Genomic DNA, 17,329 nt, shown 5'->3' on the forward strand with positions numbered 1-17,329 from the left:
GCCCCCACTTGACAATTTGGGAGAGAGCGAAGTTTGTGGATGATCAAGTCGCGGGAATGGATCCATCCTGTGGGCTTCGCGTCGTAAAGTAAAAGAGAGGAATTGGACTGGAGGATTGGCTGGCGGTCGCAGTAACGAGTTGTCGTTTGTCACCGAGGAGGATGCCCAAGTAGCCAAATTGCAGGGTGGCGGGGGGACCTTTTATAATTAAGCTCCAGCAAAGAATCCATCAATCCTCCCCACCACAGGCACCACATTTTGATATACAAGTAATATGTTTTGGTGACGGAGACGACGACTGCGACGAAGACGAACGGGAAAATATCAGCTTTTCAATGCCCAAATCTTCCACGTGAAAACTGCATTGGCAGCTCCAACTTGCCAAGTTGCCCCGCACACAAAACCCCAAGAAAAAACTTCTTACGTTTTCTCTAGCTTGATCAGTCACACTGTTCCAACTAAGTACCATCTTTCTTCTTCTCGTCACGCCCCCACCCAAATCCCTGGATCTGGAATCAAATCAGGCAAATAGAACTGGTTTTGTGGTCTAGTGTTGGGGCTGCAGTGACGGTGCATTGCATCTCATCGCTTGCATCTCACCGCCACAATCAAGTGGATAGCATTGTCAAACATAAATAAAGCTTGGAGTCGAGATCAATTTGCCTTGCATCCATCAGTTTCATGTTTGCACTGTTGCATCCACCAGTCTCATGTGTCACAATAGCCATTCAGAGAAGAGCATACATGTATACATAGCATAAGAGCCTAAGACCCAATTTACAATGAAAAGCCGCAGGCAACAAGTGGGAAGAATAGTTCATTGCCCCCGAGTTTACAATTCGCTTGCCACACAAAATAATCAAGGGAGCCCGCATCCGCCCTCCAAGAATATTTCTCCAATCCTTACCAATTCAATGTACACTAAGCAGTGTATCAGAGCAAAAGCGAAAAAGGCCCCATTCTAGAAACAATCCCCAGCAAGTTGGGCCATTGTTTAGTCACTAAACAGCTCTAGCAAAATGATCCCCATGGACCAGCATCCTTGCAACCAATGGCTGCTTTTCACTGTAATATATATACTCCAAGTTGGGGCCATTGTTTACTCACTACACAGCCCTAGCAAAATGATCCCCATGACCAGCATCCTTCCAACCAATGGCTGCTTTTCACTGCAATATATATACACCAAGTGGGGGCAGAGCACCAGGTGAAATGCATCCCCAACAACTGGTCCCAAACTCTTTCAAATTGCACAAGAATCATTCCTGGAGTTGTCAAAAAAGAGGTAAAAAAATTTAAAACTGTGATGTCAGCGCCACGCCAGCTCCGTACCAGCTGGCCCCTCGCCGGATACCGTACATATAAGCTCTATGTTGTGTAGATTCGTTTAGACGTATCGAAACGATAATCACGGTGATAATATCTCTATCCTCTGTGTATGAATGAATATAATGTGTGTGTCTGCTGTGTACAAGTGGGCCTTTTTTTAAGCGAAGTAAGTGGCTGTGCCTGAATTTAATAGCAGCTGCCAGGCAAACGAGATGAGGAAGAATCAAAGCAACAAAAGAAAAGTAAAACACACTACCTCGAGCTGCTCTTCCGTGAACTGTTCCTTCTGAATCTCCCAAGTATCCGAGTGCGTACGACGGAACTCGCCAATCGCCTTGGTTACGGTCGCTCGTATCGGCCACGGGTAATGGCTGAAGTATGTTATTGTCGTCACCATCTCGGGCAGCCAGCTGATACGGTAAAGATCACAACGGGTCAGAGTTTCTTGTGACGAGTACCTGGGTATATCGTAAGGAACGGAGAGAATGCATGCTGTGAGAGCAAGCACTGCGCCGTGCACCACGGGAACTGCAAGCCCATCCGGAAGCCTGTGCGAGCTGGGAAGCAAGGCACACGAGCAAGTGAGAGGTCTTGAAATCAATCACCCGCTACAAACAAGGAACAAGTTGAACACACTGGGTGGCTTACTTTGGCTTCCCGGATTTTAAGATTGAGCGTGTTGTCGCCAGTGCCTGCTCGCGAAAGCTTTGCACCACGCTGCTCTCTGCGCCTCTCATCATGCCCGCTGCAGCCGTCGACGACATCTCTCTCACCTGATCGATAAAGGACAACAAACATGTAAGTCTTCCTCTTTTTTATTTTTTTAAAGAGAAAAATGTATGAAAACTCCTACCTCCAGCTGAGGGTCACATAGAGATTCAGTCACTTTGTTCCAAAGCAACTGCCAAAGGCTATGATTCAATAAGAATGAATGTCTGTACGCAAATAAGACGACATTAGATAGTAGTACCATGCTCATACAAAAACAACAGACCTGTACATAAATGGCTGAAGGAACGAAATGGAGGCAACTCGAACGCGCCAGTTATCCTCACTCGCAGCTTTGAGTAATCGCGACACAAGTTCGGCAAGGTGCGAGGTGGGAAAGAGCTGCCACTTCAGGTAACGCAGAGCCGACCGTGCTAAGTGTGTCAGGTCTTTTTCCGAGGTATCCTGATACAACACACTCTTTCCTTAGTCTCAAAGCAAGAAAGCTATAAACCGAACCTGGAGCAAAAGAAGTGGATGTACAAGTTCAACTACAAGGTCTGACAAAATGTTGAACCGTCCTGAGTACATACAAGCTAACAGAAAATAAAACACCTGCACGACCAGAGGTGTAAAGAAGCTAGCCGAAAGATCAATATCACTTACCGTCTCCATGTCCTTGACAGCCTTTTTGTCACGTTTCGAAACATCCCCTTCAACGTTCTCGTGCACATTCAGGATCTTCCTTGCTTCTGGTTCGGTCCGCCGAATGAACCTCCCGAGAGATGTGCTGCCATCGAGTGGAACTTCGTGACCACACTCTCGTAGGCCAGCACTTAAAACACAAGCAAGCGTCCCGATCGCCTTCCGGACCTGTGCATTTAAACCAACGATCACAAAGCTCACAGTGAGAAACTGAATCAACCAAGGCTTCACCTGAGCAGTCGAGTGACCAGTGTACTCCAATATCTCGTCGAGAAGCATGACCTGGAAGCTGACTTCGTCGCTAAGCATGTCTTTGCTCTGGACTTCCAATAGTGCCGCGGTGAGAAAATTAAACCGCTTAGCGGCGAGACTCGAAGAAGCATGCGATCCCAGTAACTTGCCAAGGCACTCCAGCACTTTAAAACGCAGCGCCGACCCTTGGCTCCCACTCGTTGCATATCGGATGCATGCCACCCATTCAGGAGCGCATTCCAGTGTGGTTTTCTTGAGGGCCTTACGCAACAAAGCTGATAGCCAGTCATCCCATGCCGCCTCAACGCAGGCAGCCTCCGTCCGTATCACACCCCCGATTATCTCAGCCGCAGCACACTGCTTCCCACGTTCATCCACGGTCGAGACAGCGTCTTCCAGCGGCCGTCGTAAGATGTCCAAGACAATCTGGCCATATTTCCGAGTGAGCTCTTCAAACAGCTTAGCGGAAGCTTTCGAGAATGCAACTCCCAGTGACTTCGACTCCCAACTCCTCGTTGAAGGCCAGTCGCACATGTACGTCGGTAGCAAGTAAACCAGGCCGACGTCGGACATGCTTTGCGGAACGTGGATGCCATCGTCTTCAGTGTAATGGTGGTCAAGTGCCAGCAGCTCGACAACACGTTCGCCAAAGCTCTCACTTAGCAATTGCTGCCCAATGGTGATTGATCCATTTAGTTCATGCCCCTGCATCTTGTCGGATTCAGCACCTAACAGTAGTAGCACGGCTCTCACTGACAGCCTTCGCACCGTCGGCAAATCACTAGTAAGTTTTCCGAGGAAATGTTCTGTCAGGAAAAACATCGAGACCATGAATGTGAAGCTTACAAAAACATAGACTTACCGTATCCATTTCTGACTAGATTCAAATTTTTCTTTCCAGATTCAAAGAACGGGGCCAGTGTTAGAAACAACAGCAATCCTTGAGCCATGAGATTATACCTGCCATTTAAAAGAACCAAGTCAAACCCTTACAAGAAACAGTGCAGTTTTACCGCCAATGGACGGATGATGAAGCACCGGTAGCGAAGCTTTTGATATCCATTATTGTGTCCTCAATATTTGGTGTTACTTGGACAGGAGACCCACCAAAATACCAATTGAAGGCAATGAAAAGCTTTACGATCGAGTTATATCAGATGATTTGCCATGGCTGATAAAGAAATATACCTTGTTAATAGCGTTCTGCGCTTTTGTGGAATCATGATGAGCGCTAGAAAATGAAGTTTAAGAAAGTGATAAATAAAGAAAAGCAGTTGGTCATACCTCTTGAGAAATGAAGCTAAAAACGCAGGCAGACATGACCAATCCTATAAAACAAAACATTAACACAAAGGCAAATAACTATGCTTGTTAGGCGCACCTCCATCATAGACCGTATAACTGTTCTCGTTTTTAGTATTGCACAGGCACCTAGTGTCGATTCTTCAGTGGCGTTGGGATTATTAAGGTGCGTAACGAGCAGTGGTAGTATTGTTTGTGGCAAGAAAAAAAATCTGTGCATCAGAAGTCCAAGGACAGCGGCTGCATACCTGCGAAAGGAAGAGTTTCAGCGTCGCCAAAGAAACATATAATGATAACTTACGATCTTATTGCCTTGTAACGATGTAAGCTAATGCTTACCAGATCGTTACTAAGTGATTCAAGAGCTGGAGGCAAGGAATTTGTCGGACTCACGTAATAATCATAGTATTCTGTCTCTGCGCTCCGCCAAACATGTTGAATATATGCACGCTGGTGTACTAACCACAACGGTCTGCGATGGAAAAGAACAAAAGAAAAGAAAACATGGGGCTGACGTTTGATGAAAAAAGACACGGATTAACCTTCTCAAACATTTCGTATCGTTGCTTGTTAAGAAATTAGCAGCAGGCTCGGTTAAATTCAGTCGTTCGGCATCCCAATCATTTCGGGCCTGATGCCAGTAGCCGTTTTCAACGCCTCCTAAATAGTTGACCCTTTAGTCCAGAACAATAACAACTCTATCTCACCGGAATTGACTATAGCGTTCATGACAGAGATTAGAGGCTTAAGTATCGCGGATTCGTCCCCCTTATTTGCTAGAAGGTAGCTGTTTGGGAAAAAAGAGAAAATCAGCGCTTTCAGTTAAGGTGGAAAACAAAGAAGACAAATACCCGCATGCTTTGTGAAGGATCATTGCAATGTCACTTCTCAAACTGGAGTCACCAATTGGCACCCCAGACAATCCAACGACGGTATAGCTGTGCTCAACCTTCTGAAAGTCAGGAAGTGAAGATCCCAAACCTTGGAGTACAGCGTCCACACGTAGAAGTGTCACACGGAGGTAGTCCTTCTCCTGTCCTGTATAAAGGATATCTTCACTGTAAAACAGCCTCAACGTTTCTGGTTTGAGTCTGTAGTGAGGTCACCTGTATTTTTCTGGAGACCTTTTTCAGGAAAGCGCTGAAGATTAGAGAGCGCCCCATGCATGTGGAAGTCAACCAGCTCCTCCACGAACATAATTTCATCGGCGGAAGGAATGTGCCAAGATGGCCTAGCACTGTCAAACTCGTTCTTGTCTTTTGTACCAATCCAGATATCTAGTTCATCAGATGCTGGCAGCCTGGAAACGCATATACTTAAAGCTCTTCAGCAATTAAATAAATTGAAACCTTACTTCCAAGAGCTGACAGGAAAATAGCACACTAGCCTTCGAATGAGAAACTTCAGCAACAGTTTTCCAGCATCATTGACCTTCATTGCAAACGCTTGTGAAGTCTCCCAGAGAGAGAAGAGAGAGAGAGAGAAACAAAAAAAAGCTCGCTTATTGCATACCTTGCAGGATGGAGCATTGAATGCTACTTGAATGAGGTCCTTGAGGATCGTCTTGTAATTCAGAATTGTTGCATCTCCGGCTGCAATTGTAGAAGCCAGGACGTTAAGCTGGTAAGTTGCTCTTTGCTCTAGAGCCGATGAGAGAGTCGCCTGAAGCAATGTCGCTCTTAAGGAATCTCTTTTTCTAAAAATCCAGGCATACCTTAGAGCTAAAGTCAGACGTTTCTCCGTTTTTGCAATATCCTGTAGACGGTGTTTCACCCAACGTGGATAGCAAATCCTTCATGATAGGCTCTAATAACATGCTGATGGCCGTAGAAGAATCACGTTCGACAGCAGCAAAACACAAAGTTGCCATTTCATCCGCAGCTCCAGGTAAGATATTGCCAGTTAAGAACTTTTTTATACGCACGAGAACCTTAATAAAACTAGTGTCAGCAATAAACCATACACAAGATGTAGCAAAAACAAACCAGTTTGAAGATATGTTCGGGCAGCTTGCCAAACAAAAGAGCCAATAGCGGATAGAAATAGGACCCACTCTCCACGAGAAAGCCGTCATTGGTATTGGTTTCTGTGGACAAACTATGCAGACATTCAATATTTAGATACATAGAATTCGCTTTATAAAAAGAAAGCTTCCATGCAGGACTGTATACTTACGAAGATTGAGACCCTGGTTCCAGACTCAGAAGCAGAGAAAATAGCTGGTCCAGGAACTGAAATGTCCACTTTTCCCAGTCGATAGGAAAAATACCGTTGTGATCAGGATCTTGAAGGTTGCTCACGCTCGATAACACGGAGCAATACAGCTGCATGGTGGCAAGCGTTTTAAGAGGATCGTTTGCATCCAATCCAGGTATAGTTTTGAACATAGAACCGAGAAGCGCATCTCTATAGCGCACAGCAGGCCCAGCAGTTAACTGGTCCTCCTTGTTAGAGGCCGTCTCTCTTTGATAAAAGAGTAGAATGGGCCTGGTACACAAGGCAAGAGTTTTAATCGCTAATTCAAGCTGATGAGTTGCCGTAATCTGCAAAAACCTTTCAGTGAAGAAAGAATAGAATTTCTTACGTACCGACACCATGGCAGTTTCAAAAGAAGAAACCGCAACGTTCAGCGCCAATGCTGGTTCAATATAAGCCAAGTTTGACACTGCTTTAGCGCAAGCGTGAGAAAGCCTGTCACTTTTACTGTATTGGCCTCTCTCTACCAGCCTTAAAACTTCCTTCACAAAAGACGCTCGTTCATCTGCCCCCAAGACTTGTCTCGTCTTCTTCTGCGTGTTACACTCTCTCTCCATACGCTTCGAGAAGCAACGTACGAGGAAAGTCATGAAATGTTCGAGGGAGTCAGACCAGTGGCCACCATTTGACGGGTGGTAATATGGCTCAAGATAATCAACCAGCTTCCTGAAAGAAGACTCCGCTGAGCCTCCGGGAGTCAGCAGATAAATCTGCAAAGGACGAGCAACATAAATTCAGCAAGTAGTTGTCAAAAAAGACCGAAGTTCTTACGATTGATTTGGCCGCGGTCTTTGATAACGACACGTTTATTCCGGGAGGAAAACTATGGATGGACCAGTTAATTGGGGGATGTGCACTAGACCGTCCAACAGGTACCTGAAACCTTTGGCTATTAGAAAACGAACAAAAGAACTTGCAACTCAATTAAGATTATCTAACCCGGAAAGAGTTCAGTAGATGAGAGAAAATAACTGGCATAAAAGGTTCCCAGTTCATATCCAACGACGTGATACACCGGCCAATCAAGGATCCCCATTGTGAGCTCCAAAACTGACAGCTAGGAATACGTTGCCAGAGGTCGAGGCACTCGGCCACCCAGTCACTGGTAGTTAGTCGGAAAGTTTTTAGCGCGAAAAGTATCAACCGGGACGACTTACACTGTGAAAACGTAAGGCTCCGACAAAGAATGCTGTGATTTCAGTGGAATAAAAAGCCCCAGAAAGCCTAGAGCCTCCAAGCACGATATGCGACAAGGATGATCGAAGCAAGGCCTACAAAGACGAGAAAAGCCATTAACACGAGGAAAAGATACAGCGGGAGCAATTTGCGTTGCCCCACCTAAACTCGTTCCAGATTTCCGTGGCAGAACCCGCAGAGAAGTAGTATCGGCAGCACTTGAGAAGCACGACAAAGTTGGTTGCATGCTCCGAGTTAGTCCCAAGCCCGCTGTAAAACTCCTGCCTGCCAGCCAGTAGTAAAGTCGCAGGCTCACAACAAAAGGCAAAAAGCTTACCTCTTGAAATGCGTGTTTACGAATATTTTGTAGAAAGGCCGCCAGTCCAGCGATAAGCTCAGCTTCTTGCGGTACTTTCTAAAGATCCTTGTCAAGCAGATCGCCCACCTTGTCTGTCCGAAAAAACGAACAATAAACAACAAATGAACGAGAAAAGAGAAGAAAACACGAAGAGCTACCTGAGCTTGGAGATTGATGGTGCCCTCGAGCAAAACCTCCAGTCCGATATTCGCTACAAGCTGCACGTCTTCCACGGCCACAGTGCTCAGTGCTTTCAAGAACCTGTAGAAAGAATCCACTTCGTAAGGGAAGAAGAAAAATAAAAACGAAAGAGAGAAGCTTACGATTGTATGAGGTAGATAAATCTGGTAGTCCTGACAGCCGAGGCCGAATTACCAGGTTCCCATTCTTCCTTGAGCTTTAGCGCCAGCTGATGGAATCGTCCCTCCTCTTCTCCAATCCTCTCGGCAACGATCGCAGGGAGCCAGCGATTGTAGAGACTGGTCTTCGGCGGCGCCGCAGCATCATCGGGGCACTCCTTGGCCATGGCCTCATCAGCAGCAGGAGGGGGAGGAGGAAGGGGAGTGGGATCTTCCATATTACGATGAGAATGCGCGCAATCTCGTCCTCGACTGCTCGGAATCTCTAGCTCGTTACCTCGAAGGATCGAATTCCCGGCGGCCCGATCCCACTCAATGCGCCGTGGCGGAGAGATCTAGCTCTGGGCACCGCATCGCATCGAGCGAGGGTTTCCTCGCGCCAGGGATGGAAGAAGGGTGCCGTCACAAACGGGGAAGAGAAAAGAGAGAGACTTTAGTTTAGAAAAGGGACCACAGCACTAATAAAGATACCCAGTACGATCTTCTAACTTTACTCCGTCGTGTAAAACGTACCGCCCGCCATACCGCGCGTCACGCTCCTTTTCTTTTAGGATGGTCCACGAAAGGGAAAAGGGCGCCTCTTGTCATAGTCTGATGGTTATTGAAGATCTTTTGCCTTTGCTGCATAGTCTCTCTACTGGAAGGGGAGCTCAATGTTGGGTGCTTCGATCCCAAGCACCAAAGGGACATTTGCTTATTTGGTCTCATTAATGAGTGAGAAGAAGATGCTTGGTTTGGGAGTTGTTCACAAGGTCATATACTCCATTAGATACACTTTAATTCCAACTAGATGGGATTAAGTGTTTTATGGGCAACTATCAGCCTCAGAATGATGTCATAACTGCAAATTTATATCTTTTAACTCAGATCGATGATTCAATGGAAGCATTTTGTTAATGTGGTAAAGGATTGCTTTTTAAACTCTAACAACTTTATACAATTTCACAGTGATGCTATTTGTATGCCATTTGAATATATAATGGATAGATTGGAAAGCTTTAAAAAGTCCACACTTATAGGAAGATCATTTATGACATGTGAAACAAGTGCTTCCATGGCATAAGAAACATTTTATTAAATTTAAACTTCCAAAGCACAACTTTGGAAAATGAAGTAATCTCTTAAAATAGCTAAATCATATTAATAAATCTCCTAGTGTTTAGGGTTTAGGGTTTATTCTTAAAGAAGGCAATGCACTTTGGTTTGGCTGTAACACCATGGAATACCATTACAAAGCAAGTGAAAAGGGATGGTCATGTCATTTCTACTGGTAAAATATTCACAAGTGATAAAGATGTATAATGATATTTATGGTACTACTCAATCTTTTTTTTTTTGTGATTGCAAGATCTCTTCCATGCAACTTGGTTCTCCTCCATTTTCTCCTTCTCTTTGTCAACACCACATTCATGACCTTAGATTTGATATAATTCATAGCACTGGCCATTCTAGCCTTGGCCATTGTATTTAGTGTGGCTGCTATTGTTATATTTAAAACATTTTTAAACATGTGTTAGCCAAAATTTGAAAAGAGCCTTTCAAAGTTTTCCAAATTGCAAAATAATTTGAAATGTTAAAGGGTATTTATAGAGCTCTTGACTATCTGAACTTTTTTTTTAATTTGATCTTTTATATTAATACTTCTAATGTAGGTCTTACACTTGAAGTACTGGTAATTATTTTATCAACATTGCAGAGAAAGACTACTTAACTATAGATAAAGAATATTTGGCTATTGTATGGTATATATTTTTATAGAATTCTTTACTTGAGATGGTTTATGTGGTTGTGACTTTGATTATTAAGTGTAAAAATCTTCAATATTTATTGGCTTAATAAAATTTAATACTTCAAGACTCTAAATTGGTGCATTACATAACTAGATATAACATGATTAATACAAATGTTTTATTTCATGCATATGGCCAACCTCATCACATGTCCAGTAGTGAATATCACAACCACAACTTTGTCTTCATTCTTGTCTTTAAATATAAACAACAATAACATCAATTATCTCCCACATAAAGTGGAGTTAAAATATAAATGCAAAAGGTGATATCACATATAATTGTACTAATTAAAGAGTATTATCAAGTGCATATATAAATCTTAGAAATTTTGATGAAGTGCTAGTCAAAACATTCCCAATTTAATTCACTCTAATATATTTTGCTCCACACCAAACTAAAGGTTCCAAAAATGAATACTAAAGTGTATCACTAATTTAGATAACCTTTAATAGAGACGATGCAATTGCTAAAAAGTAATTACAATCATCAACATGTCCAAATATATATTTGAAAATGTCTAAGAAGAGGCTCTAATCTATATGAGTGGCTACACTCAAACCATTATACCATTGCAACACCATTCTTTGGAGAACGTGGGAAACTTATATAAATGTTAGATATCATCCTAAGAATGATAAGTAACAATCACCATAAAGTGATTAAATTAATGGTATATATCATCTCCATGACATGATCCCTATGAAATAACTTTAGTTAGATGTAAAGATTAGTAACAAGAGAAAGAAAAACTACACCACGCATCATGAATGTTATCATTAATTGAGTTTAATTGTTCAATTGCAACCAAATAACAACAAGTAATTGCATCAATTATTGCTCTAGAGTTAAAGGAGGAGGTTGCTACTTTGCCATAAAAATGAACAAAAAAAAAAGAAATTAAAAAATTACAAAAAATAGAGATCTAGACAATAAAAAAGTTAAATTTCAAACACTCCTCAAGGGCAATTAAATTTACCTTTCTTTTCTAATAATGTGAGTGTATAGATATTATTGATGATTGTTCCTATTGATAATTTGCCCCCCTCCACTATAGAAACATATTGCAAAAAATATATTGATGCAAATAATATATATAACTACCATAATGTGAACTTTATGACTATTTCAGAGATATATTCAAGTATTATTATGCATTTATAGATAAAGGATTCTCAATTCTCATGGAGTTTTTCTAATCCTTAAACTACTAAGTAGATTAAAAAATGATGAAATAAAGTATACTCTATCAACTTACAAACTTTCGTGAAAAATGTGATACTCAAAATAGATTGTACCTTTTAACACAAACATGCACTTCAACTGTTTTAGCTTTAAACCAAATTTTTGCAATCGATTTAACATCTTGTGGACATTATGGACGTGCTCTTTCCACATCCCCTTTAAGTGGATCATAACACCATCAATAAAGTTAGTAAACACCTCTTATATTGCAAAAACTTTTATCTATCATTCACTGAAAAGTTGTTAAAGCATTATTCCAACTTAATATCATTACTAATAATTTGTACAAACTAAATAGTATATAGAAAGTAGTATTGGAAACATATTTCTCAACCATTAGCACTTGTTAGTACCTAAAAGCAAGATTTAACTTGGTGAACTAACAACTTCTCCTCAGATAAATGCATGTAAATTTTATTATATATCAACCACTAGATGCTAGAATAAACTAGAATAAACTACAAAGTGTTTAGAAAGGTTTATAAGCTATGGATATGTTTATAAGTTATAAATACAAAATTAATCAGAAGGAATAACAACTGTTAAATGGTAAGATATTTTAGAATATTTAGGTATATCCATTATCACCCCAATAAAAAATTGTTGCATTTATAAATGATAATCTAAACTTTAAAAAAATCTATAATTTTACCTTCCTTACCATAATTCTGACAAATTTGTAACTGTTTTGAAATTCCCTACTTCAAAGTGTGTAAATGATATATAGCAATTCCTTGATAAAGTGCAACATTTTGGTTATTTTATTGATCATCTTTTTTATTTTATTATACCATTATAAGCATTATTAAAGTTGTCAACATTGTCTTTTATTTGGTCTAAAGATTACAAGCAGGTATTTGTGGATCTCAAAGAGTTGTTGATGATTTCTTTAGTTTTGGCATATTCTAACTACATGGATATTTCTAATATTGGTCTCAAAAGTGTTGATGCAAGAGAGGACAAATGTTTTTAATTAATATCATTTTATTGTATACATCAACCATATATTGCAACTAATATAGGTGAATTACTCATAGATAGATAATGAGTGCTTAGTAATAGTTTAGAGTTTTGAGAATCTTGTGTACTTACATGATTCTCATACATTACAAAAGTTCATTATAAAAGTGGAAGAATTTGGTTAGTTATATTGTTTAATGTTTTATAGCTAATACTAATATCTTTTCTTGAGGTCCTCTCCCTTATTCACTCTCTTCTTCTAATCTTGATAAACTTATTTTTTTAATATTTATGGATTTTTTACATAAAGATTTTGTGTTGTCGGTGGTTGCTATATTTGATATTTAATATCCATAAAATGCAAAGTTAAATTTCTTTTTTTGACAAGGTTCATAAAGTTTGAAAGGTTGAGCAATGGATTTGAAAGCTTCATGATGGGTTTAAAAATCATATCACCTATTAATGACTTGCTATTTTAACATTTATATTCTCAATATTGCCTTGAAAATATTCTTTATTTTGTGGGGAATAATTATGATGATCATTTATGGCTGGTAGTGCTTTTATCTTTATTCCACATTTTCTCTGTACATATTATGATTCTTCTATTCTAGATGAGCATATAGGACATTGTCATGTGACTAAGATGTTGTACAGGTCTTTCTGTTTGCCAAAAATGTGACATGATATTAACTAATATATGCATAATTATGTTTGGTGCTAAATCTATAACACTCCCTCTCATGTGTCAATTGCAATTTCTTGTTCAATTGAGTTGATGGCATTTGATTTAATAAGGCCTTTTTTATAGTCAACTACTACAATGATTATTACCTTCAATTACTTAACTCATTAGGTGGAAGACAGTGTTTTTGCTAGTGCATTTAAAACTATTATTAGATACTTCCTCCTCAATTAAGTGGTGTTTTAGAATTCTTTTCTAGAGCAGATTCTCTTATATAATGGTCATGTGTTTATGGCTAAAGCATTTCACATTTTGACATTTTAGCTAGGAATATACCACATTTTCACAAGTGCTTAACATTCACAAATGAATGGTTTGGTGAAATGGCTTATTTGGACCTTCAAAGAGATAATTGTAAAGTATATAAACTTTCCATATTTGGATTGGGATGGTTATTTACCTTCTCTTCAGTATGTGTATATTGCAGGGGTATAAAGTTGTGTTGGTGGTTAACCATATAAACTCTTATATGGTCATAATCTGATATTGTCAATGGAGTTGAGTTTACTTTCACGATTGTTATAAGTTGTCGATGCTAGGTTCTAGGATTAGTATTTAAGAAGCATTCTCCCATTAATTTGAACATAATTTATTAAACACTTTAGCTATGTACAAGTGGGATAATAATGGTGTTTTAACTCCCATTATCATCCATTTGTGAAGTACAAAGTGGATGCCCTAGAGTTATATTGTTTTCTCACTTTTATGGTAAGTGATTTGTCTAAAAGGCTTCTTGCTCAATGGAAGGGATCGTATTATGTGTTGTAATAAGTTAAACTGTAAATTTATAAGATTTGGCATGACATTTAACAAGTTGATCTTTTAAAAATTATACATGTGTAATAGTTAAAATGTTTCACATAAAAGGATCAAGAACCGCTAACACCACCTACAAATATATTGGTGCCTCCTCTTCATATCCACTAAAGAATTATAACTACCTTCCATTCTTCCAAGATGAGGGGATGATATGAGGTCAAATGTATGGTTATAATACTATATACTCATATCAATATAATGGGATAGATGATATCTCAAAGTTGAAAAGATCAATATACACCTTCTTGAGCTATTCAACCATTATAATATAAAAATCATTGGAGGGATCTAAAGAAGGAATAAAGGAGTAAAAAAGAAATATGGTAGGAAGTAATGAGAAGATAAAAGTGATAGAAACAAAGGTAGAAGGAAAAAGGCAAAATAGAATACTAGTAAAAAATATTTTAAAAAAGAGTAACTATAAAATAGGGGGGAGACACTTGAAGTCATATTTAGTATAATTGTATTATAACCAATTTAGACTAATAATAAAGTCAAAAACTTAACTTGGCAAAACAATTGAAGCTCAAGGTTAAACTCACCAACATGTATAACTAGATCCATTTTATCCTATGCACATATATGTATACGGCCATTGCCATAGAAAATGAAAATTGACTCTATTGCATGATGCAATTATAAATAATAATATGTGATAATAAGCTGAGTAATATTGAGCCCATATAAACTAATATAAATAGGATAATAGAGGACCTTTTGTTCTAGAAATAAATTTAAAAAGTAAATACTGGATAAACTAATGCTAAGTGAACATTTTAATAATACTCTCAAAAGAAGGATAGAAGGGTCACTAATTTATTCATTCCACTACTCAGATATTGTTGATACTAAGGGCTCCACCCAACAAATGGAGGACACCAATCTAAAAAACGCCAATAATGTTAATACAAAAATGGAATATAGAAGTGTGTATATCTTATTAGCTCAAAAACCCTAGCTGGTTTGATTAAAATCGATCCAATGGTTATTAAAATCTCACTATGCTAATATTAATATACAGCTATACATTTGGACCTCACAAATATAATAAACATTATTTGAATTATTGGGTTTTTTAAAATAAAGATGAGTTCACATTGAATTCATAGTTTATCAAATTTAGGTAATAATAATGAAATTACTCAAAGACAAGAAATGATAAAAACTGTAATCTATAAAATTTAATGTTTACTATTTTAGCTTTTAACATCAACACTATGGACATTTTTTGTTATCACAGTTAGTATAATAATTAATTAGATTTTAAAATTTTCATTTTTATTATAATATAAAAGAAAATACTATACAAATTTAAGACCTTAAAGTTTTTAAATGTAATTTTTTATAGTTACACATATTGTTAAATGTTATATGATTATGTGAATGTTTTTTATTAGCATGTAAAATAAGGATCTCTTTTGATAACTTCTTTTTTCTTTTCCAGCCGCCAGTAAAAGATGGACTAAATCAATGCTTTGTCAACTCCAGGTTTAGTCGTTAACCTCTTGGTTTATGTGATTTGTTGAGGGAATTCTATCAAAAGCACATTATTCCTACAAATGCATAAAAATGGAAGGAATCGATTCCACTCATGCACATTGTGAAGTCCTTGGCCTCTCGATCATCCAATTATCAAGAGAGGAGTAAGCAGATCACCATCGCCCAAAATGTAAGGAGCAAGTTTTCTAGGAAGAAATGATCGATCGATGGATGAATGTTTTTTTTTCTTTCGGAAACAAGACGCATAATCCCGAGGCGGCGGCAAGAAGGAAGCTAGAGGACATGGCAAAAAGCGACCTGGATCAAGCTTTCAGTGAATTCGCTACTGGGTCTTTTCTTCCTCCTGCCGCCACTGGCGCTGCTTTGCATCACCGTCGCCATCTTACACAAGCATGCCTCGAAACGACGCAACAAATTACCGCCAGGTGTCTATCGATCAATCAATGGGTTCTTCTCAGTCTATGGGATTAAGTTTGATTGTGTGTGGCAGAGGTTGCCGTTTGTTGGAAATCTCCTCCAGATGACGATGGAGAGGCCACACCGCAAGCTTACAACCTGGAGTAACGAGTATGGGCCGATTTACACCATCATGACAGGCCAGAAATACCAAGTCATTGTCAGCTCGCCTGAGCTTGCAAGAGAGGTGGTAAACAGCATCTTTCATGGCAAAGCTATAACTCGCTGGTGGCAGGCTCTTGTCGCCAAGTATTCCTCCATCTCCAACAGGGATTTGGGATCAAACATTACCATTCTTACCAGGAACAGGAAGATCGTGGCAATGAGTGACTATGACGAGCGGTACAGGATGCTCAAGAGAATGATGGTGAACAACTTGCTCGGACAAACTTCGCAGGTTACTTTGCTCGTTTCATTGCCTTTGACCTCATCTCGATCTTTCAGAAATCTTTTCGTGGTCACCGCGAGAAGTACTTGTACATTGCACTCGACGGCCTGTTTGATGAGCTCCGGAGGCTTCCCGGCTCTACAGGTCATGTGAACGCGAGAGATTGCATTCTCAACTTCTCTTCCGTCAAGGAATGCACCAGGCAAGTCTTAGTCTATCATCTTGAGCAAGAGCTAAAAAAGTTTAGTGATTTAAGCAGGTTTTCGGCCGAGATATCGAGCGGGTTAGCGTTCCAAAGCTTGGAATGGAGGTGACGAGATGGGAGATTTACCGCACTCTTGTGCAGGACTTGATGAAAGCGTCCGTCCAGATCGACTGGAGAGACTTTTTTCCGAGCCTCAAGTGGATTCCCAACCGGAAGTTTGAGGACGGGATCTACAGGGTGGAGCGCAAGAGGTCTGCGGTGACCAAAGCATTGATGGAGCAGCACAGGGAACTCTCTCGCAGCCAGGTTTACGATCACTAAAGAAGTTTTGGTTTGTAGCAGCAGCGAGACAAGTGCTACTGTGATGTTCTTCTGGACAATGAATCGCACTATAGTAAGGACGAGCTGTTGCTGGCTGCGTGGGAGCCGATCATCGAGAGCTCCGACACGACACTGGTGACGTCCGAGTGGGCTCTCTACGAGCTGGCCAGCGCTCCAAAGCTACAGGTAGTATGATCATCAATCCTCACAGTCACACTTGTAAAGCTATAACATCAAAACATTTGCAGGAGAAGCTCTACGACGAGATCAAACGCGCCGTGGGAGACGAGCGTATGGTGAGCGAAGATGACCTTCCAAATCTTCCCTTCCTCAACACTGTCATCAAAGAGACACTGAGAAAATACAGCCCCGCTCCAATTCTCCCCCCGAGATACATACTCGAGCTGGGTGGCTACACCATTCCGGCTGGCTACCAGGTGAGTGAAAGCTGAAAT

At 40.0% G+C, this 17,329-nt stretch overlaps 2 protein-coding genes across 3 annotated transcripts; one reads left to right on the top strand and one right to left on the bottom strand.

Moving 5' to 3' along the window:
• Positions 1–1,146: 1,146 nt before the first annotated feature.
• LOC9639744 (proteasome activator subunit 4) lies at positions 1,147–8,882 on the bottom strand. Of its 2 annotated transcripts, none has more exons than XM_024659914.1 (32): positions 8,410–8,882; positions 8,245–8,347; positions 8,066–8,178; positions 7,891–8,013; positions 7,710–7,823; positions 7,492–7,654; positions 7,324–7,428; positions 6,885–7,262; positions 6,472–6,839; positions 6,282–6,393; positions 6,011–6,226; positions 5,809–5,958; positions 5,651–5,727; positions 5,403–5,596; positions 5,148–5,334; positions 5,004–5,083; positions 4,839–4,956; positions 4,598–4,768; positions 4,376–4,544; positions 4,279–4,322; positions 4,183–4,225; positions 4,008–4,129; positions 3,857–3,954; positions 2,974–3,800; positions 2,704–2,910; positions 2,557–2,652; positions 2,324–2,502; positions 2,183–2,264; positions 1,978–2,102; positions 1,788–1,886; positions 1,586–1,739; positions 1,147–1,525 (listed from the first exon to the last, which is right to left on the bottom strand). In XM_024659914.1, exons 1-32 carry the CDS (start codon positions 8,661–8,663, stop codon positions 1,487–1,489), a joined length of 5,310 nt encoding a protein of 1,769 aa, XP_024515682.1. In that variant the 5' UTR covers positions 8,664–8,882; the 3' UTR covers positions 1,147–1,486. The 2 variants fall into 2 exon arrangements, with proteins under 2 accessions (XP_024515682.1, XP_024515681.1); XM_024659913.1 differs by having other exon boundaries at positions 5,148–5,349.
• Positions 8,883–15,786: 6,904 nt separating this feature from the next.
• LOC9639745 (ent-kaurene oxidase 2) lies at positions 15,787–17,326 on the top strand. The gene is made up of 5 exons (XM_024659944.1): positions 15,787–15,894; positions 15,995–16,492; positions 16,608–16,811; positions 16,893–17,039; positions 17,123–17,326. The coding sequence occupies exons 1-5, from the start codon at positions 15,787–15,789 to the stop codon at positions 17,324–17,326; spliced, it is 1,161 nt and encodes a 386-aa protein (XP_024515712.1).
• Positions 17,327–17,329: the final 3 nt, after the last annotated feature.

Source organism: Selaginella moellendorffii, unplaced genomic scaffold (genome assembly GCF_000143415.4).
Source record: "Selaginella moellendorffii unplaced genomic scaffold, v1.0 SELMOscaffold_71, whole genome shotgun sequence".
NCBI classification, from domain to species: Eukaryota; Viridiplantae; Streptophyta; class Lycopodiopsida; order Selaginellales; family Selaginellaceae; genus Selaginella; species Selaginella moellendorffii.

Bases quoted from the DNA above. Each gene is read 5' to 3' on its own strand.
- LOC9639744 (XM_024659913.1), bottom strand. From the start codon at position 8,663: ATGGAAGATCCCACTCCCCTTCCTCCTCCCCCTCCTGCTGCTGATGAG. The intron at 4,130-4,182 runs GTATATTTCTTT...TCGATCGTAAAG, and splicing joins CGCAGAACGCTATTAACAAG to CTTTTCATTGCCTTCAATTG. The intron at 2,911-2,973 runs GTGAAGCCTTGG...TTAAATGCACAG, and splicing joins CTGGTCACTCGACTGCTCAG to GTCCGGAAGGCGATCGGGAC.
- LOC9639745 (XM_024659944.1), top strand. From the start codon at position 15,787: ATGGCAAAAAGCGACCTGGATCAAGCTTTCAGTGAATTCGCTACTGGG. The intron at 15,895-15,994 runs GCATGCCTCGAA...TGTGTGTGGCAG, and splicing joins ACCGTCGCCATCTTACACAA to AGGTTGCCGTTTGTTGGAAA. The intron at 16,812-16,892 runs GTGACCAAAGCA...TTTGGTTTGTAG, and splicing joins TGGAGCGCAAGAGGTCTGCG to CAGCAGCGAGACAAGTGCTA.